This window comes from Rhincodon typus, chromosome 8 (genome assembly GCF_021869965.1).
Source record: "Rhincodon typus isolate 14 chromosome 8, sRhiTyp1.1, whole genome shotgun sequence".
In the NCBI taxonomy this organism is placed as follows: Eukaryota; Metazoa; Chordata; class Chondrichthyes; order Orectolobiformes; family Rhincodontidae; genus Rhincodon; species Rhincodon typus.
In genome coordinates, this window is record NC_063339.1 from 61,843,978 (window position 1) to 61,866,324 (window position 22,347).

Sequence of the window (22,347 nt, forward strand, 5' to 3'; positions counted from 1 at the left end):
CCCGCTCTCGCCGCCTCACTGGCCCCGCTCTCGCCGCCTCACTGGCCCCGCTCTCGCCGCCTCACTGGCCCCGCTCTCGCCGCCTCACTGGCCCCGCTCTCGCTGCCTCACCGGCCCACTCTCACCGCCGCTGCCTCACCGGCCCACTCTCACTGCCTCACTGTCCCGCTCTTGCCGCCGCTGCCTAATCTTGTTCCGTCGCTCTGGCCCACGCTCAATCTGACTTTGCCACAGGATACAACCCGCGTGTTCAGCTCCCGCCACGTTCCCAGTCATGAGCCGGCTCCTTCCCGACTCCTTTAAAAGGGGTGGGGGGGGATAGAATTACTACAGAGGGAGAGAGAAGAATGGAGGGAGAAAAAAGGAAGAAAGAGAGAGAGAACTGGCGAGCAGAGTGGAGCTCTGAATGGAATGACTTACCCTGCCGCCATCTTGCCAGATATGTGAAGGTGAGAGGGTTGGATTCTGTCCTTTTGGAGGTGGTCATTGCCTGGCACTTGTGTGAGTATTACCTGTCATCCCGAATTCTGATATTGTTCAGTTTTGCTGCACATGAACATGACTGATTCACTATTTGAGGAGTCGTGAATTGTGCTAATCAGCAAACATCCCACTTCTGATCTTAGATTGGTGGATAGGTCATTGATGAAGCAACTGGAGACAGTTTGGATCTTTGAATTTATTAGTAAAGAAAGAGAGTACAAAAGCTAAACCTTTATAAAACACAACATAGGCTTTTGCAGGAGTATGATGTTCACTCTTGGGCACCACACTTTAGGAAGGTCAAAGCAGCAGAGAGGATGCAGAAAAGTTTTACTTCAATCTTACTGCAGTGAGTGATGTCTGTTATGCCGAGGTACTGGAGATGCTGGTGTTGTTCCGGTTAAAAGTGAATTGATTGAGGTTTTCAAAATAATGATGGAGTATATAAGGAGCATCTTCTCAATAGCACTAAAGCCAGTAGCCAGAGGACACACTCATTTAAGGTGATTGACAACAGGACCAGTGGCAACATTATAAATATCATAGTAACATGCACCGAGTTATTGTGACCTGAACTGAATTGGCTGAAGTTGTGCTAGAAACCAAACTAAAAGTAACATTCAAAAGAAAATGCTGTTCGCACATGTGTAATAATGACATTGTGTCCAGTTCTGATCACCACATTTTAGGAAAGATCTCAGAGTGGGTGCAGAACAAATTTCTGAGAATATTTTTGGCAATGAGGCAATTCTGTTAGTTAATTGGATAGATTGAAGAAGCCGAGGCTGTTCTCTTTTAAGAAGAGATGTTTGAGAGGAGAGTTGATCAAGGCTTTCAAAATCCTGAGGGGTCAAAACAGGTTAGATCGAGAGAGACATTGCACATTGTTTTAATTTGTATTGGCAGCAGTCCAAATTGACACTCTATAGTGAGTCTGATTCTTCTGTGCTCATGGTCAGACCTTTTAATGACAAATCACAAATAAAACTAGGTTTATAGAGAAACTCTGAGCATAATTATGCCCATGACCGATGCAAAACCTATTGGCAGTGACTATGACTGCAGAAAGACAAGTTTTCTGTTTATGGAACCATCTTAACATGCCTTGGTGATCAAAACCAACTGAAAAGTTCATGATCAGAACACCTATGAGTAAATGAAAATTGAGTGAAAAGGCCAACAGCTGTGTTATAATGTACTTTGTATGCTAATTGCGTGCAACGTTAATTAGACAACCATGTTCTTAAAGGTTGGGATATCAAATAATGGAAAACAACTGTAATGTCCACTGTTGTTTAATAAGACATGCTGTACACATTTGCACAGTTTTGAAGAATGTACAAACCTTTTGTCTATTAAAATGTATGTTGAGCATGCAGGGGCAAACCTCAAGTGCTCATTTGCAGTTATCTCATTGGAATGTTGCTACAGGTTTCAATTTACTGAACTGCTTTATTTTGATTAAAAGCATAGCATTATTTACTAATGGATTCTAAGCAATAGATTTGGGAAAAAGTAACCTTTCAGTTTTATGAATTGGGCAAAGAAAACCGTTAATTTAAAACATAGTGCAATTATGGTTTTACTGATTATTGGCAAATAGTACTTTAATATTCCCCAAACACATCACTGTGTTTAGGTTCCAAGATGAATGCATTATAATTTTGGTTCTTGGCCTCTGCGATTCCGGTTAGTTTCTAACTTTTGGTACAATTTTCTAATTGTTGCAGGTGAAACATCTAACCTATTTGGAGATGAGAATAACTTCAATACAGAGGGTTCTGCTATAACGTGTGTTCCAGCAACGGGGATTGGCTATAACTCGGTTGATAAATAGGGGAACAGTATTTGTAAGACCCGAGCTTGTGTTGGCTATAACGCGATTCCATTGAGTATGGATTGCTCTTTTCCAGCACTGTTTTGAATACAATGTCACTCAGGTTTACAAAGCATTTTAATCCTACAATTAACTTCAATGCCAGTGGGCTACATAGGAAAGAAAGGTCAGATTCTTCTGCTTCATTTATCTGAAAATCTATCCAGAAGTCTGTGCCAATAGAATGACAGGTCAGATCAGCATTTAAACGGAAGAGGGAATTTTACTAAAAATTGCTGAAGTGTCAATTTTGGGGGAGTTTCATGAAGGGTTGCAGGCTGTGAGTTCTATCTCACACAGTTTTGCACTGCTCACCTCTTTTGGATCATGCTCGCACTATCCTGCAGTATTGACTATTGCTGGGATTTCCAGCAGCAGAACTCTATTTAAAGCCCAGCTGTCACTTCATTGCAAAATAAAAGGTCAGATTCATAAGTATATTGTCTCTTTGCAGCATCACCTGTCTGATAAACTGCCCTTATAAGTGCTGCTATTAGAATGAAGCTACACACAGGTGAGGAAGAATTTTGGAAAATATAATTGTTATGTGTCCTTTGTGCCCCTTACCCCGCTTTTCCCATAGGCTCCATTATTTCTATAACGCGATGTTGCGCAGGAACGCAACTATCGCATTATAGCAGAACCCCCTGTAATACCTTTGTCAATTTGATAAACGTCAAAAGTAGTTGAAAGGTTTTTCTGAATATCTTTTCATTTCTTTCTTTGTCCCAAAACACCATCAGATGATTGGCTTATTATAGTAGAATCTCTCAATTTGAGTTGGCATTGAGCCCTGCTGCCTAGGTCTAGCGACTCTTCTGCAGTGGAATGCTTGCTTAGATGACAGACTATAGATGAATTAGAATAGTTAGGTAGGATCTTTGTCAGCTCCAATGAACAAGTCTTCAGCAGTCAGTGGTAATCACAAAGTGAAGCTTTAGTGTTCGTAAAGGCTGATAGCAGGGAGAGCCACAGTTACTGGGAGTTCCTAGTAGCTGATTTGAGCAATCTAGTAATTTTGCTTCTGTTTGCTGTGTGAGGACCTTCAGTAAGGAACTGGGCAAACAGCGACTTAATTAGTACTTTATGTTTTGTTTGGAATGAATTGGGGTGAAGGCAGGCATAAGGCAGTTCCCCAGATTGCATTCGAAAAAGAAATATTGTTCACTTTTGGCCATGTTAGAAATACTCTTGTATATATGACGAAGGTAAAAGTTTGGTCTGATCTTAACACCGCCATAGATAACCAGATTTACTGCCATTTAATTGAAGTGAGTTTCAAAACCCTCATTCTTTGCCTATACTGTAAGGCCATCTTATCGTGCTGTTGAATTGGTTTGTATCTGAATTCGACTGGAATGATTTCTTCACATGTGAAGGTTAGAGAACGTGTAGGTAGTACTTGACAATCGGAGCATCACACTTGTGTGATTGTATTTACCCAGTACACTGGAAACAAGAGGCACTGGTAGGCGATCAGAAATGGGAAATCTAGCTGACGATATATCCCAGCATAATGGCTGAGGTATCCGCTCCTTGAGTAATTGGGAGTTAAGAAATAAGCTTGTGAAGAAGCAGACCAGTATATAATAGAATGCATGGCTAGTTGAGAGGCATAGATGAGTTTGAGTGATTAGGATCTTTGTCAACCAGCTGGGATAAGTGTGTTGTTATGACTTGGTAGTGATAGATACGGTGGCCTTTTTTTTGTGATTGACAAAATAAACCATCCTATGAGGATTTTGTCAGCATACATTTGGAAACTGACCCCTTTTCATCAGTTGATATTACAAAGGATAGTATAAAGAGAGGGTCTGAGGATAGGATGATCCCATTCAGCTGGGCAGGAGGGACGTTGTTGTGGTACAGTTGTATGGGAGCAAGGTCAAAGAAAGTTTTGGATTATAGTTTTGTCAAGAGGGTCAGTTGTCAGACAGGGACCAAGCAATGTCCAAACTAATAACTAGTTGTAATGGATTTAATAAGGCAGCAGTGAGTGGAGTGGTGAGGCAAAATTGACCTTGAGATGAAGCAATGTGGAATGTTTTTTACATCTCTAGACTACGCCTGTTGTGGGAACTGTGGAGTTTGAACAATATGGACTGTAAATACCTAACATGTGACTTGTCAAAAGCTTCAGCGTCAAAGCAAATGTTGAAATGTTTTACTTGATCAGGCTATAGTCATGTTATAGTACAACGGTATGGTATGTAAACATTGAAAGTTGAAAGAATTTAAACAAAATACAGAGATATTGTTAATAAATGACATTCAGCAAATGTGAGCTTAGTTTGTGCTTTTATTTATTTTAAATACTTTCTACAATCCACCTGCTGGTTGTAAAAACAAAAGGCTGTTAAAAGTTTGCTATTAAAATGGTTCATTGCCGTAGTTTCGTAGGAAGCAAAATACTATAAATCAAAATGTCTGACATGTTAAATATGATGCAAATTAGTTTTGTAATAATGAACAAAATTGTATCCATGAAATGCATAGCTAGTGTTTTATTCAGCTATTCAGACATTAGTACAAATGCAGTTAGGACTTTATCATTTATTGAAAGTAATAGTTTAATCAATAAGCCTTTATATCACAGCACCAAAATGACTACAGTTATTTTACTTCAGTGCCTGACTTATCAGAAATGCTGAAACCAGACTAAATTAGAGATTTCGCCCATGGTTCCCAATGGCCAGGGTATAAAATTCCCAGGTTTAGACCAAGTTCAGAGGATGATTGTCTCTTGCCCCTTTGGTGTGACAGCCATAGCCCCTAGTTTCCTGGTCCTTACTGTGAATTGGAGTGGGGCATTGAATTAATTGATTTGCTTGTGACCTTACTCAATTTTCAGACTTCTATTGCAAGCATAGCAGTTGTTTATATTGTTAAACCAGATACAGGACCGGGAAGAAATGAGTCCATTAAAATGAAAAATCTCGTATTAATACTTAATGATGTAAATCCATTAACTGCTTCCTGTATTCTGTCTAGATTAGCTGAGAAACTAATTTAAAGTACTGGTTTAAATCAACAAGTAGCAAAAGTCAATGCTGTTAATTCATGCATACAATTATAACCAAAAGTAACCTTAAAATTGCATATCATGAGTAAAACTGCTTAAATTTTTACATGGCACTTTTCAGTTTAAATAGGCATAATGAAATAAATTTATTTATATCTTCATGGTGATCCAGTGGTTAGCGCTGCTGTCTCACAGCGCCAGGGACCCGGGTTCGATTCCACCCTTGGGTGACTGTCTGAGTGGAGTTTGCACGTTCTCTCTGTATCTGTGTGGGTTTCCTCCCACAGTCCAAAGATGTGCAGGCTGGGTGGATTGGCCAAAATAAATGCCCATAGCGTTCAGGGATGTGCAGGTTAGGTGGATTATGGGTGGGTCTGGGTGGGATGCTCTGAGGGTCGGTGTAGACTTGTTGGGCCGAAGGGCCTGTTTCCACACTGTAGGGATTCTATGACGGTGATGAATTCAGAAAAAACATTCAAGAAGCACCTGTGTTCAGTTAAGTGAATAATCAACTCTTCTGACATTGCCCTATGTTAAATATTCAGTACAGAAATGTATGACTAATATGATTCACATTAGGGAGGAGGGTGTTCTGTGATATTAATTTGGATCAGTAGCAGAATGAGTAGCAAACTGAAAAGGAATCAAAACTAAGGTTACACTATTCTTTTGAACATGGCAAGCCTTTCACTGGTAGTTAACTTCCCTAATGTTTCCTACCCCCAGAACATATTGGCTAAATGTTGCAGAGTTAATGTTTCAAATTGAACTTGAAGAGGTCAACTTGAAGCATGAGACATTTTTTCTGCCTTTGCAGGTTTGCTTAGACATCCTCAATATTTTCACTTGCACAAAACTATATAGTTAGCTTGTTTGGAGAATAGACAGAAGATCAATAAGCAACATCGTGAATATATTTCTATCCAGTGAAATTTCAAGATCTGTTTGCACTGCCTAAACAGTTGCATATTTTAAAATGTTGCCAATTTTGGAGAGTCATTTTCCCTCACCGATCTCATCTGAAGTTTTGATTCTTCAATTTTTTAAGCACTTTTTTTTGGGTGGCTTTATTTATGGGAGAAATATTCTTTTGTGCAAGATTTCCATGAAGTATTTTTAATTATACTCAGCTATAAAGAGTGGAGGAGCAAGGGCGTTCTAACTTGAGGAGTTGGGGAGCTGCTGGTAAAAGAAAAAAGGTCTTCATTAATGTATCTTCTTAGGCAAATCCCTTTCCCAACTTTTACAAACTATTTATGGCTTCTAGTTTCTCTTTCTTGCCTTTCTTCTATCATAAATGCTGAAAGATACTCTGTAAAAGTTTGGCATTGACACAGTAACGGGAAAAGTGATTGATCATTTTTACAATTAATCTTACTTGCTCTTGAGAAAGTGTTGGTGAGCTGCTTTGAATCACCACATGTGGTGTATGTACTTCTACAGTGCTGTTTAAGAGTTACAGAATTTTGATCCAATAAGAATAAAGCAGCAGTGACATATTTCCAAGCCAGGAAGGTGTATGACTTGGAGGTAAACTTGCAGTTGGTGGTGTTCCCATGTGATTGCTGCCCATATTTTTGTGTGGCAGAGATCAAGGGTTTGAAAGGACACGTAGAAGAAACTTTGAAAAGTTACTGCAGTGCATCTTATAGATTATGCACAGTGCTGTCACTGGGCATGCCAGTGATGGAGGAAATCACTGCTTGGGGTGGTGAATAAATTACCAAACAAATGGGTTGACTAGACCTGCATAATGTCACACTTTTGTGTTTAGGCCTTTTGCAGAATAAAATTGCTTTTAAACTATTGAATCTCTTGCTAAACTTGATAAAAAAAGCATGCAAATCCCATTATCACAGTAAGTCTTTATTGTTTCTAGTATGATATGTATTCACTAACATATGACTGCAGTATTTCTTAGAAAAACTGTTTGTTTTATTATGCGTATTTTAAAGTTACAAACATGTTGCTTGGGCATTAATTCCCCATTCTGCTATGTTGCGTTGTTAACTATTTGGATGGAGCAGAGAAGTACAGGATAAAGAGTGCAATAACTCCACAGAGGCCAGTATCCCATCACCAAGTAACCCTTTATTTACACATGGAGTGCCCTTGACACTGATCTAGCTTCCTCAGAGCTAGCTGTCAGCGTGAACAGGATGCCTGAGACTCCGTTGTCAGTCACAGCTTCCTGATTAGCCCAGAGAAACAGCCCCAATCAGGGAACTCATATTCTATGAGGTCCATATGGCTGACCTTGTTATAGTCACTACAGTGGACAGCTGTCTCAAATGCATATCCTAGCTACTGATGTAAAGCTGTATTCTTGGAGGCTTAGGAGTGAGTCACTTTTCCCTCAAGTTTGATTTGTACATAGGCTAAAATGAAAATGTTGCTAAGAGTAGGAAAATCTAATTTGCTGTCTTTTTCAGTGATAGTTACTTTGCACGTGTGCGAGCAGTGGTGATGACCCGTGATGACTCAAGTGGAGGATGGGTGCCACTGGGAGGTGGTGGCCTCAGCTGTGTCACTGTTTTTAAAGACCACCTGGATGAAGGTGGTGGTGATGATTTCCTAATCCATGGAGAAAGGCTCCGAGACAAAACGGTAGGAGATTTATTTTACTTAAAGACATTGTGCTTCTTCTACATGGATGGATATTCTGTATGATCTGGGAGAATTTTATTTCCTGAATACAGCTTACATTTGTCATGGGGACATTGTTAGAAGCTATGGTTAAAGAAGTTAACATAGGATACTTGGATAAGTTCAAGACAACCAGGCAGAGTCAAGGTGATTTTACCAAAGGAAAATCATATTTAACTAATTTGTTGGAGTTCTTTGAAGAAGTTCTGTCGATAAAGGGGAACCAGTGGATGTATTGTAATTGGATTTCCAGAGGGCATTTGAAAAGATGCCATATCATAAGTACTGTGGAAAATAAAAGGTAATCACGTTAGCTTAATGTATTGGCATGGATCAATTGGTTAGCTAACAGGAAACAGAGAGTGGGGAATAAATGTGTTTTATTCAGGCTGGCAGGATGTCACAAGTGGTGCACCGCAGTGGTTGACATTGAGGTCAAATTTTTTTACAATTTATATAAATGATTTGGCGGAAGGGATTGAAGATATGGTAGCCAAATTTGCTGATGACAAAAAATAGGTAGGAAAGTAAGTTGTCAAGAGGGTATAAGCAATCTACAAGAAGATGTGGTTTGGTTCAGTGAGTGGGCAAATATATGGCAAATGGAGTATAATGTAGGGACGTGTGAAACTGTCCACTTTGGCACAAAGAATGAAAATAAATTATCTGAATGGTGAGAGGTTGCAGAACTCTGATGTGCAGAGAGACCTGGGAGTGCTGGTGCATGAATTGATATATAGAGTGCAGCAAGTAATCAGGAAAGTTAATAGAATGTTATTGTTTTCTCCGAGGGAAATTGAACGTAAGAGGGGGAAGGTTATTCTTCAGTTGTACAGAGCATTGGTGAGACTGCATTTAGCCCACTGTGTACGGGCACTGGTTGCATTGCAAACAGCTCAGAAAAGGTTTACTTGACTAATACCTGAAATGAGTCAATTGCCTTATGAGGAAAGGAAAGACAAGCTAGGCCTATATCCTCTGGAGTTTATAAGAGTCAGAAATAACTTAATTGAAACATATAAGATCCTGAGGAGGTTTGACTGTGTGGATGTGGAAGGGATGTTTCCCCTAATGGGACAATCTAGAACAGGAGTCAGAGTTTAATAATAAGGGCCACCCATATAGGACAGAGATGAAGATGAAATATTTCTGAGGGTTGAGTGTCTTTGGAATTTCCTTCCTTAAAAGGCAGTGAATGCAGAATCTTTAAATATTTTTTAAGGCAGAAGTAGATAGATTCTTTGATTCTTGATTACCAAGGAGTCAAAGTTTGTTAGGGATATGCAAGAATATAGAGTTGAGCTTCTTAATCAAGTCAGCCATGACCTTATTAAGTGGCAGAACAGATTTGGGAGGGCCAGGTGGTCTCCCCTTGTTCCTTACAATTTTTGATTTTAAACTAAGTCAAGCTATACAGTTTTATAGACTAGCCCATTTTCATAACATGTTAAAATAATATTATATAAAGATTTCAATTTAAATTGAGCAACTTTTAATTATGATAAGTGGATTGCGTATGCAATATTCTTGCAATTTAATTCTACAACTTTTGCGATTTTTGTGTCACAGCACCTGGCTCATTGAAACCAATATACACATATTACAGTTCTTTCAATTTCCTTCTATTCCACACCAGATCTTTTCCTGTCCCTACCGCAGAAGAAAATGTTGCATTTGTATTCTGCCTTTCACAACTACTGTACATCTCAAAGCACTTTTCGGCTAATCCAGTACTTTCAAGTGTAAGTTACTGTTTTCTTGTAACCTCGCAGCCAATTTGAACATAATAACAATGAGACAGTGATCAGATATTCTGTTTCTGCAAAGTTGATTAAAGGATAAGTATTGGCCCAAACACTGGGGATAACTCCACAGCTCTTCTTCAAAATAGTGGCATGGGATTTTTTACACCCAATTGATTGGGAAGATTGGCCTCAATTTGAAAAGTCTGTTCTGAAATATAGGATCTCCAGCAATGTAGCACCATGCTGCAATGCTAGCCAAGAGTGTGCCTTGAGATGCATAATGTTCTGGCTCAGAAATAAGAATGTTACAAACTGAGCCGGAACTGAAATGTTTCTCAGATCTCACAGCCTCCCACTGGTGATCAATCTTTGAAACAGGCAAACATATGGTCTTCAGACTCTGCTACTTCAATATGTGACTTCTTCCCTTGAACTCCTGTCCAGCATTTCTAGGCCCAACCCCTTTCCACCTTCCAGACAACAGTGGCCCAGATGTCATCAAAATTAGAACTGAGGAGAATAAGAGCAGGTAAAAACTTTGAAGCACACAAAAAACAGGGAAAAATATAGATACAGAACCAATTAATTGAAGCATCTAAAAGTATAAGAAATACAAAAGGAAATCAGACAGTAGAAGAAAAAGCCATGGATTGAAAACCATTTGAGAAACATGGTTAGAACAAACCAATTGCACATACAGAATAGTGACTGTGAGTGAATATATAGATACTCATAAATTAATTATTCTAAGGTTTACGTGCACTATAGTTCCTGTAAGTATGAATTGCTTCCTCTTGCACTTCCCACCCCCATACTTGCCTTGATTAATAATATTCCTATTATCCATCGATATGTCAACTGACTCACTGAGTAACTCCACAGGAGATCTATGAGTGACTAATTAAAAATGCGTGTGCATGCATTTTATGTGTCACAATTTAGTCATATCTATGTCTGTTGATCTCTAAAATGCTAGTTAAAGTTTTTATTCATAGCTTCATCATACCTTCTGCAATTTGTTTTTTCCCACTGTGCCCAAATCCTTGGTCACTCCTGCTTGATTCATAACCATTTCACTTACATCCAGTTGATTTTCAAATTGAAAAATTAGATCTGTTTTTGTTTTACATCCAGGTCCTCTCTGAACATTTTTATATTCAAATAGGTAGCTTGCTGCCAACCCTCTCCTACTCGGGCAGCTATTAATTTCAGAAGCTTTTTAAAAATGTAACTTCTTAAAATTTCTCACAATTATTTCTTCTTACTGAAGTAGCTTGCAGCAAGCCTGTTCATGGCAATTATTGTTTTTTTAATTAATATTTCATTTATTTACTAGCGTTGGAAAGGATGGAGCCCTCATTTTCTAAATCCTTCCAATGGTTTATATTGCTAGGTGACTTACTGGAGGATTTTTTAAATGTTCTGGTAAAGTCTAGAAAGGGAAAAAGGCCCATTCTATTTAATCACTTTCACTGAAGCCTATTCTGAACCTTTTTAAATTGGTAGGCTGCCAACACCTGACCTTCTTTATTTTCCCAAAACCCATTTTAAGGCTGAATGGCACTTTTTTTTTTGAGAGGTCCCTTGATAAGTATTGCTAGGCTATCTGCAATGTTTAATTTATTCATTTGCTTTGATATCTCGTGCATTAATTTGGGAAGACCCTCCTCTTCTAGTTCAGGTTGCCTAGTAGTCCACTGGGATGATAATTAATCTGAGGGAAAGTCATTCACCTCTTCCTTATGGCTCCCTACATTGACTTAATTCATACTTTTCATCTTGTTCTCCAAATTCTTTCTTACATTCAGCTCTGCTCCAGTTTTATTTGTCTCAGAGTATAGTCTACAGTTTTGTCCTGTCTTAAAAGCCTTCACTGCCCCTCCCATCCCAAGTCCATTTGATACATTTAAGATGGCAGTGGCAGAGTAGGCACCTTTCGGGTTTCTGAGCCTGGGCCTGTCCACTCCTTTCTTCTGTCCGGTTTTCTTTATCTTTACTTTTTACTTTTGCCATAATCCTTTTTGACCTTAACCTTCTTGTGAAGAGCTCAGTTGCGCCAGTTTTGGCGAGGTGAGCCCAACACAGATTCTTGGCAGCGGTCAAAATGAGGTTGGGCCCATTGCGGGACTCCGTGGCATCGGCGGTGACTGCATTAGTAAGGTCGGCCAGCGCGGACTCGTGGTAGTGAGTTTGGGCCCAGAAGGGGACTCAACAGCATTGGCGGCGCCTCCATCAGCGAGGTCGGCCCATTGCAAAGTTGCGGGAGCATCAGCGGAGGCGAGGTGGTACTGAAGAGTGGCGACTGTTTGTTCCAGCGGTGGCTGGAACACTGCTATAGCAGTGTCGTCGAGACTTGAGGCTGGCCGACTGCTTTATGCTAGTGATCTGACAATGCAGGCCCATGTTCGTTTGTGGCACGGACGCGATGGTCTTGGCATCGGGGTGGAAGAGCCGGAACCAGGCCATTCCAAAGACCACTTAACAAGCAGGAAATGTAAAGTTGAACTTTATTGTTTTCTGTGCCTTTATATTCTGTGTTCTGGTTTATTTTCTGTGTCTTAAGATGCCACTGGACAATGGCAACACGTTACAACATTTTTCATTGTATTTGTAATAAAATACATGTAACAATAAATCAATCAATCAACTGTTTCCTTTATTTAAGTACCCACTGTTTTTTTCAAAAAGTCATTGTCTCAATACCTCCAAACCAGACTTATCACTTAACAGAAGAGTCATTTCTGATTCGAAACCATAATTGTTTCTCTGTGCTGATGCTGCCAAGCCTGCTGCATTTTCTAGCACTATTTTTTTTAATAACTTGCCATCTCAGCTATCTTCTCCTTCAGTACTCACCACCCTCAGTAACTCATTACTTCCAACTCCATTATTATTTGCTTAACATCATCATAAGTTGTTACAATTTCACTCTGGTCATCATGATGAATGACTAATACCCCAACTACTGACAACCCGCAGAATTCTTTCACCTTCAATTGCTGGCTATCCTTTACAATCTTAACTCGAAGTAAATTTTCCTTTCATCATGTGGTTTGATGCCAATTGAGTTTGGTTCTTTATAGACTGGTTGAGGAGAAGGCAAAGAATTGAACTGCCTTCAAGTTTAGACTTCAAAGTCACTATTTATTATACATTATATTAAAAACTTCTCTACATAGTAATCACAGACAAATCATGCGTTGATTGGCACTTGTATAAGTGAAGGATTAATCCATCATCTTCAGGTGTTCATGTCCATGCATTTATGTGACTCTTCTGGAGTCTAGGTGTTCTAACTCTGCCCACACTGTTATTTATTCTCAGTAATATATAGCTCCGTGCCATCATTACAAGGTTGCTCCAGTATCATGAAGCCCATCCACTTTTTTTTTCACCCAATTTGTCTTCACTCCACCTCAAACAATTTGCTACCATTCAGTATACTATACAATATACCCCAACTAAAATCACACTTCCTAAATTAACGTAAAAGCAAAATTCGCATTCCAAAACCTGATTCTGCACAGACTGCAGCATCAATGTTGCATGCCAACCCTACTGTCGCATTTGGCTACCATAACTAGCCATTCACAAGGAAGCTTTTGCAAACCCTGTCATCTGCTTTCCAAGATTCAAACAGTACAAACCGTGTTTCACTATCCCAGAGTAAAAAAAAACTCTAAAGCAGTCATGTGTTTACTGTTCCATGGCAGCACTGAACGGAATTTTTATGTTTATTTATGCTGCTGTGATATTATTTAAGGAAGTAGTATTTATTTTTCTGGAAACCAATCATAAAACAGTTAATGCAATGTTCATGCAAAGTGTATGCTGCCAGATTTGGGATATCCCTTCCATTCATAATGCTGTCAGATGTGGTTCCTTTCCACGAAGACTACCCTATCTAAACCCAACCCAACAACAGTACAACTGCACGTAGACTTGTTTGCTGTTCCTGCTGGATATCAGATACCTGTCAGGAGTCTAATGCAACTTATATCCTGTCAGATTTGTATCCTTGTAATTGAAAAAGTAAATAACTTTAAGAAAATATTTATAAATGTGAGTATATCGTTCCCACATGCGTCTTTGCTTTTGTGCATGTTTATCACTATTGCAAACATTAACCAGAGACATGGAATTACATCATTGAAGCACTGATGAAAATAACGTGGCATTGTGGGATGAACTGTTGGGGCAATGACTGATATTTTTATTCCTTCATGGGATGTAGATATCACTGGCATTTACTGCCCATCCCTAGTTGCCCTTGACAAGGTGATGGTGAACTGACTTCTTGAACTGCTGCAGTCCATATGGTGTAGGTAGATGCACAATACAATTAGGAAGGGAGTTCCAGGATTTTGAATCAGTAATGGTGAAGAGACGACAATATAATTCCAAGTCAGGTTGGTGAGTGACTTCGAGGGAACTTGTACATTGTGGTGTTCCCATATTTCTGCTGCGCTTATCTTTTGAGATGAGAGTGATCGTGGTTTTGGAAGGTGCTGTTGAAAGAGAATTTCTGTATTGTATCTTGTAGATGGTACACACTATTGCTACTGTACATTGGCAATGGAGGGTGTGGGTATTTGTGGATGTATTGTGAATCAAGCAGGCTGCTTTGTCCTGGATGATATCAATCTTCTTCAAGTTTGGAACAACACTCATCTAGTCAACTAGGGAGTATTCCATCTTGTATCTTGTCCATGGTGGACTGGGAGTATAGAAGGAGTTGCTTGTTGCAGGATTCCTAGCCTCTGACCTGCACTTGTAGCCATAGCATTTACAAAGCAAAGTCCAGTTCAGTTTCTGGACTGTGGTAGTCCCCAGGATGTCCATATGATACTGGGGGATTCAGCAATGATAATTCTTTTGAATGTCAAGTGTCAATGGTTGCAGTTCTCTCTTGTTGACAATGGTCATTAACTAGCACTTGTGTGGCACAACTGTTACTTGCCACTTATTGTCCCCTGAGTATTGTCTGGGTCTTGCTACATTTGGACATAGCCTGCTTCAGTACAAAGGAGTCACAAATAGTGCTGAACATTGTGCAATCATTAGTGAACATCCTATTTCGGATGTTATGATGGAGGGAGGGTCATTGGCCAGGTAGCTGAACATGGTTAGGCCAACAACACTACCCTGAGAAACACAGACAGCAATGTTTTGGGGTTGAACTGACTGACCTCCAACATCTGCAACCATCTTCCTTTTTGTGAGATCTGACTTCAACCCACTTTTTCCCATTGCCTCTAGTTTTGCTAAGGCTCCTTGATATCATATGCAGTCAAATGCAGCCTTGTCAAGTCAGTCAAATGTAACCAGCCAAGTCCCAGGCTACTATTTCTGAAAGTGATAGATATACGCCAAAGCAAGGAAGTATGGGGATAAACAAACGTGTAAAAGGAGTGATTTACCAACATAAAATATATTTTCTATAAAGTTATTTACCATGGTAATGATAAGGATAGAAGGATGACAGAAGAGAGATTATGGTATGATGATTGAAATTACTTAGCTTTGAGAATGTTTTTAAAACATAGGGAAGATCATTGCAGAGATCCAGAAGAATCCCATAGAATCCTGACATGGCAACTGAAAATCCTGTCACCAATAATGGGAGCAAGGGTTGGACAATCAGCAACATGATTATTGTAAATCAACATATACTTTGACAATAGCATCAGCACAAGGTATGTTTGTTGATGTGGTTCTGATCAATGTCAGGATACCCCACTTTATAATGGTAAACAAATAAAAACATAAGATTTATGAGTAGGAGTTTGTCATTCAGACTTTCAAGCTTGTTTTCTATTCAAAAGCTCATGAACAGTTTGGTTATGGTTTCAACATCCTGAATTTCTCCCATGACCTTAGACTCCTTTGTCAATCAAATCACACAGACTTGAACAAATTCAGTGACTGAGCCTCTGCTGCTTTCTGAGGAAGAGAATGCTACAGACTAATGACCCTCAAACATAGAACATAGGACAATGCAGCACAGGACTGGGCCCTTCGGCCCACAATGTTTTGTTGAACATGACACAAAATTAAATTAATCCCTTCTGCATGCCTTTGGCCCATTCCTTTCATTCCTTGCATATTCATGTACTTATCTAAAAGTCTCTTTAACACCCCTATTATATCTGCCTTCACCACCATCTTTGGTAGTGTGTTCCAGGCTCCTAACACTCTCTGTGAAGAAAAACTTGCTGCTTACATCTCCTTTGAACTTTCCCCTTTTACCTTAAATGCATGGCCCCTAGTTTCCGATATTTCAACTCTGGGAAAAAGATTCTGACCGTCAACGCTATCTGTGCATCTCATAATTTTAGAGACTTCTATCAAGTCTCCCCTCAGCCTCCTCCACTCCAGAGAAAACAACCCGAGTCTTTATTGCCTCTCCCTCTCTAATCCAGGCAGCATCCTCATAGACCTTTTCTGCACCCTGTTCAAAGCCTCCACATCCTTCCTGTAATGTGGCGACCAGAACTGAACACAATACTCTAAGTGTGGCTTAACCAAAGTCTTATACAGCTGCAACATGACATCCTGACTCTTGTACTCAATTCCCTGACCAATAAAGGCAAGCATGCCATACGCCTTCTCTACCAGCCTATCTACTTGTGTGGCCACTTTCAGGGAGCTATGGTCTTGAACTCAACATCCCTCTGTACATCAAAGCTGTTCAGGGACCTGCCATCAACTGTATACTTTTCCATAAAATTTAACCTACCAAAGTGCAGCACCTGACACTTACCTGGATTAAACTATATCTGCAACTGAGCTATATCCTGCTGTATCCTTTGACAATCTTCGACACTATTCACAACTGCACAATCTTTGTATCGTCTACAAACTTACTAACCCACCCATCTATATTTTTATCCAAGTCATTTATATATAGGTAGTTCTGCTATAACTCGTGTTTTGTTAATGCGAATTGGCTGTAATGTGGTTGATGAATAGTGGATGCTGTTTGGATAACGCAAACTTTCTGCTCTACAGGTATAGCTATTTTCTATAGTGCAAGGTCACACAAAAACGCAACTATTGCGTTATAGGAAAACTACCTGTATCACAAATAGCAGAGGTCCAAGAATGGATCCCTGCAGCTCATCACTAGTCACAGACCTCCAGCCTGCAAAACACCCTTCCACCACTACCCTCTGCCTTCTGTGGGCAAGCCGATTCTGAATCCACACGGCCAAGTCACCGTGGAGCCCATGCATCTCAAAGGAAAAATATTTTCTCCCCTCAGCAGTAGAAGGAAAACCTCCGATTCTTAGGTGATGTTTCCTAGTTCTGGTCTCTACCACAAGAAGGGAACATCTTTCCAGTATCAAGCAGGTGATATAGTTCTTTTAGCACTTTAAGTAACTGAAGTTCTTCGACCAGTGGGGGTAGTCATTGTGAATCCAATAAAATAACTCTTCCTTTTTCTGAAAACCAATTGTCAGACCAAAATTATAAATCAGCGGACAAGTAACAGTGCAAGAAATAAATTTATTAATATAAGAGGCTTATGCATGTCTTGTTTAGCCATGGCGTTGTTGATATAAAGGGAGCTTTAATTCAGAGAATAACATCACCTCATTATTTGTAATGTTTTCCTGAAATAGTGGACTTTAATATGAGTGGAAGCCTCTTCTGTAGAAGGAACAGTTGAGCTAATAAAACGATTCGTCTTTATCAACCAGGAGGAGCAAAAGGAGAAAAGTAAATTGCATATTAATAGAGTCATAGAGCACGGAAACAGACCCTTCGGTCCAACTCGTCCTTGCTGACCAAGATTACCAAACTAAACTGTCCACCTTCTTGTTCAACTGAGGATTCCTCAGCACCATTGTAGACAGGGCCCTCAACCAGGTCCGACCCATCTCCCGCACTTTCGCCCTCACCCTTTTCTTCCCTCCCACAACAGCGATAGGGTTCCCCATGTCATTACCTACCATCCCACAAGCATCCGCATCCAGAAGATCATCAGACACCATTTCCGCCACCTCGAGCAAGATGCCACCACCAGACACATATTCCCCTCCCCTCCCTTGTCCACCTTCCGCAGGGACCGTTCCCTCCAGGACACCCTGGTCCACACTTCCTTCACCCCCAACAACCCCCACAGCCCTACGGCACCTTCCCGTGTAACCGGCGAAGGTGCAACACCTGCACATTTACTTCCTCCCTCCCCAGTATCCAAGGGCCCAAACATACCTTCCAGGTGAGGCAACACTTCACCTGCACTTCCCATTACACACCCCCTGTTGTTAGTCACTAACAGTCCCCATTAACAACTATTCACCCTCCCAGCCTGATCATTATCAACTCTTTGTCCGTCCAACTGCTCCTCTCTCTCTTTAGACTCTGTACTATTGTTTACTCCCTACCCCATCCCCCTCCCTTTTTTCTGCATATAAACTGACGTTTTTCCAGCCACTATCAGTTCTGAGGAAGGGTCACCGAACCTGAAACATTAACTCTGTTTTTTTCCTTCACAAATGCTGCCAGACCTGCTGAGCTTTTCCAGCAACTTTGTTTTTGTTCCAAACTAAACTAGTCCCATTTGCCTGCGTTTGGCCCAAATCCATCCACACCTTTTCCTATTCATGTGCCTATGCAAAAGTCTTTTAAATGTTGTAACTGCACCTGCATCTGCCACTTCCTGTGACAGTTCATTCCATGTACGCACCATCCTCTGTGTGAAAAAGTTGACCCTCAGGTCCCTTTAAATCTGTCTCCTCTCATGTTAAAAATATTCCCTCTAATTTTGAACTCCCGTATCTTATGGAAAAGACCTTTGCAATTCACCTTATCTATGCCCCTCTTGATTTTATAAACCTCTATAATGTTACCCCTCAACCTTCTACGCTCCAGTGAACAAAGTCACAGCCTATCCAGCCTCTCCTTATAACGCCAGTCCTGGCAACATCCTTGTAAATCTTTTCAGAACCCTCTTTAACTGAGTGTGTGTGTGTGTTTGAGAGAGAGAGAGAGATTGAGTGTGTGGGGTGTTGCAACAGATACTTTTTCATTCATAGGATGAGGGCATTGCTGGCTAGACCGGCATTTATTGCCCATCCCAGAGGACAATTAAGAGTCAACCACATTGTTATGGGTCTACAGTCACATGTAGGCCAGACCAGGCAGTTTCCTTCCCTAAAGGTCATTAGTGAACCTGATGGGCTTTTCCAACAACTGACAGCAGATTCGTGGTCATCATTAAATTCTTAATTCCAGATTTTTATTGAATTCAAATTCCATCATCTGCCGTGGCAGAATTTGAACCTAGCTCCTCAGAACATTAGTTGGGTCTCAGGATTAACTGTCCAGCAACACTACTGCTGGCCTGTTGCCTTCCTTATACAGATACCAATACAGTGGCCTGCAACACCACAACACACATTGATATTGCCGAAAAGGTATAAATTTCACTGGATGCAGTTCACAAAAGGTTCGCTACCACAATCTGAGACAAAAAAAATTTGGTGAAATTACTTGCACTCCAAAAACTTAGTAAGGGGAGACATGGTCCAAGACAAGTGATAAGGAAGTGGAGAATAAAACTCTTCAAACCTACTTTTTGTTCTGAACTGAAATGCAAATGTAGTCTGACATATGCACAATATTCAGATTTTCTTTTACTTTAGAAATTTAGCTCTGCAACTGGCCATTTTTATAGTGGAAAGTTAAATGATAGTCCATCATTCGTTTACTTTAATAAGGTTCTTTCCTTATATCGTCACTTAGGTAGAATAATGTAGTCACTCTGAATAGGTCGGCACATTCTGTCATTAGAGTTGTGTTATACTACTTAATAATTAACTATATAATGGTGTAAGGAGAATAATAACATTAATGCCCAGTTGTGATGTGAAGCTGATTCGTCCCATATTCCAAAACGTTTCCAAACTTTGAGGTGGATTTGAGTCAAAAATGATATGAAATAAATGAACATTTAGAGTGTGAGAGGATAGGAGTGGAAAGTTGCAGATGGACATAGAATATGTGATTGAATTAAAGTATGGCTAATGAGGTTTAGTGTGGAGAAATGAAGTGGTAGTTCGAGTTTCTCAAATCTTTCCTTGCTTCTATGATCTGGTATACCTTTTGAGTTTCAGTCTTTCGCTTTAATATCTCTTTATTCTATATCTATATTAATATTCGCTTTAATATAGAGCACCCACATTATTATTTCATTATTCCTAACTATCCTAATTAATGCTTTGAATCAATTTAATCCCCTTACTCTTGTTCGCTATTATCCTTTTGATTAAAACCTAACTTCATTTTTTGAGGAGTACTTTAGGGGATCTTTCAGTGATGATAGGTGCTATATCAGTGCACATCTGTCTGCCTGACCAAACCAAATGCCTAAAGTTATTTTAAAAAACCTCTTGCAATATATTTTGTTGACTCTTGCTTAAAAACCATGTGAATAAAGTAAGTTTTTAGGAAAAGTTTCTATCAAATTTGGCCAAAAGTATCTTTCTTTTAACAAGACTGTAGTGGTTGTTCTTGATTATCCCAGATATTTCTAAGTACTTGCTAAATTGATTGTGAATTGCATATTGGAAGAAGTTTGCCGCAACTAAGAGATAATTTGTTCTAAATACTGACTTGGTTTGTGTTTCTTTTCCCTCCAACTCAAGTGAGTTTCAAGAACTGCTCCCCTGTCCTGAAGCATAATTTGCATATTTAATGAGAGTTTAAATCTTGAGATTTTTAAGGAAGTTGGTAAATTGGTGTAGGGACTGTAGTGGATATTGTATAAATGGATTTTAAGATTACAGAATCATGGAATGATCCAGCACAGACTACCATTCAGCCCATTATGTTGGTGCAGACTTTTAGATAGAGCTAACTGATTAGTCAAAGATGTTGTGGTGCAATGCATAGCACAACCACTTCTGAGCCAGAATGGGACTTGATTGCCAAGGAAGGTATATTTGTAACATGGCCAAAAATTATCAACCTGTAAATCTTTTAAATAAACAAAAATGGCAGGTGCTAAGAGCAAGAGAAATTCCTGGTCAGCATTGTTGTGAACAGAAGTTAAGAGCATCGACGATCACTACTTACAGTTCTAGACTGAAACATGTGTAAAAATGCATGTTGCCACAGCAACTCTGACTCTGAATGAACCATATCAGACCACCACCCAATAGGTTCCACTCCCCTGTACTTCCATTGTCACACAGTAACTTTGCTTCCTGTATTTTTTTTCCCTTTAAGTATTTACCCAGTTCTGAAAGTTGCTACTGAAACTGTTTACACCACTTTCCTCATTGAACCTTATAAACCACAATGGTTTGGTGTATTTTTTTCAAATTCTTCGTCTCACTTCTGGTTCTTTTGCCTTTCACCTTCAACCTGTGTCCTTTGAATACTGGTTGACTGTCACTGCAAGATATTAATTTTATTTACTTTATTAAAACCATTCATTATTTTGTACATCTGTAACAAATCCGCATTGAATTACATTGACGGTAAGGAGAACCCTAGCTTCTCCTGTTTCTCCACAAAATTGACCTCTCTCATCCTTGGTACCTTTCTAGCAAATCCCCTTTACTGAACGCTTAATAACCTTCTTAAAGTGCAGTGCCTGAATTGAACACAATGCTCCAACAGCAGCCTAACCAGTTGCTTCTAAAGGTTTCTTATTTTTATATTCTATTCCAAGGATCCTGCACAAGAAGCCACACAAGAGTATTAGTGCTGAAGTTTATGCACATTCTATCAAATACTGAGGTCTATGAATCAAGAAACGGCTGGTAACAAAACTGGTTCAAAAACATTTTCTGGATAAGCAACAAGTGTGTCTTGGTCATCTGTGGGACTTGAGGTGTGAGAAATAATGTGAAAGCTTACTGGTGATAAATTGAAGGAATAGGAACTGAGCTGGCATACATTTGCAGTGTGTGGATCACTGATGATCAGTACTGATGTTTAATGGTAATATTTAAGGTTTCTCAATCATTGCTCTATCTTGGACCTTAAATAAATTTCTTTCAACAGAGGCCAGCACAAAAGGCCTTCTTTTGCCATTGAGAGTTTCAATCCTTTGGAGTCGCATGTTACAATACCCTGGATTGTCAGCAAAGTTGCTCTAAGACACTGTCATCAAACTGTTTTATCAGGCTTATTGCCAAGCCAATGTTGCTGGCATCAGCTATGTCAAATTTAACTTTATGACCAAAGTTAAATATGCGTCATGACTGCACCTAAATAGAAATCCTATTTCACCCAATTCCTTCCACAAAATTGATAACAGAATGCAAAATGCCAAAAGATTTTAAATATCTTGTGTTCACACAGGTGATGACAACATCTTGCATATTGTAATTAACTCTCTGTCTGAAAGGCAAACAGTAACTTGCAGGCTGGCAAATTATCTATGTGTCTTCAATATCAAGAAGAACGAGTTAGTTTCAAAAAAATTGATGACAAGTCATTCATATCTATGAAAGATAGTAAAACTGTTCATTGAATTGGAAACCTTTTTGTGGAATAATTACATATAAATCTGCATTGACATGAACATCTGTCAAAATTTACTAGAAACATGACATATC

At 39.6% G+C, this 22,347-nt stretch overlaps 1 protein-coding gene across 1 annotated transcript in view; it reads left to right on the top strand.

The window, feature by feature from the left end:
• The window catches only part of spred1 (sprouty related EVH1 domain containing 1), a 92,220-nt gene that overhangs the window by 23,858 nt on the left and 46,015 nt on the right, over positions 1–22,347 (top strand). Inside the window, exon 2 of the mRNA XM_048600302.1 lies at positions 7,814–7,988. Within this exon, the coding sequence (XP_048456259.1) occupies positions 7,814–7,988 (175 nt within the window). The remainder of the gene's footprint in view (positions 1–7,813; positions 7,989–22,347) is intronic.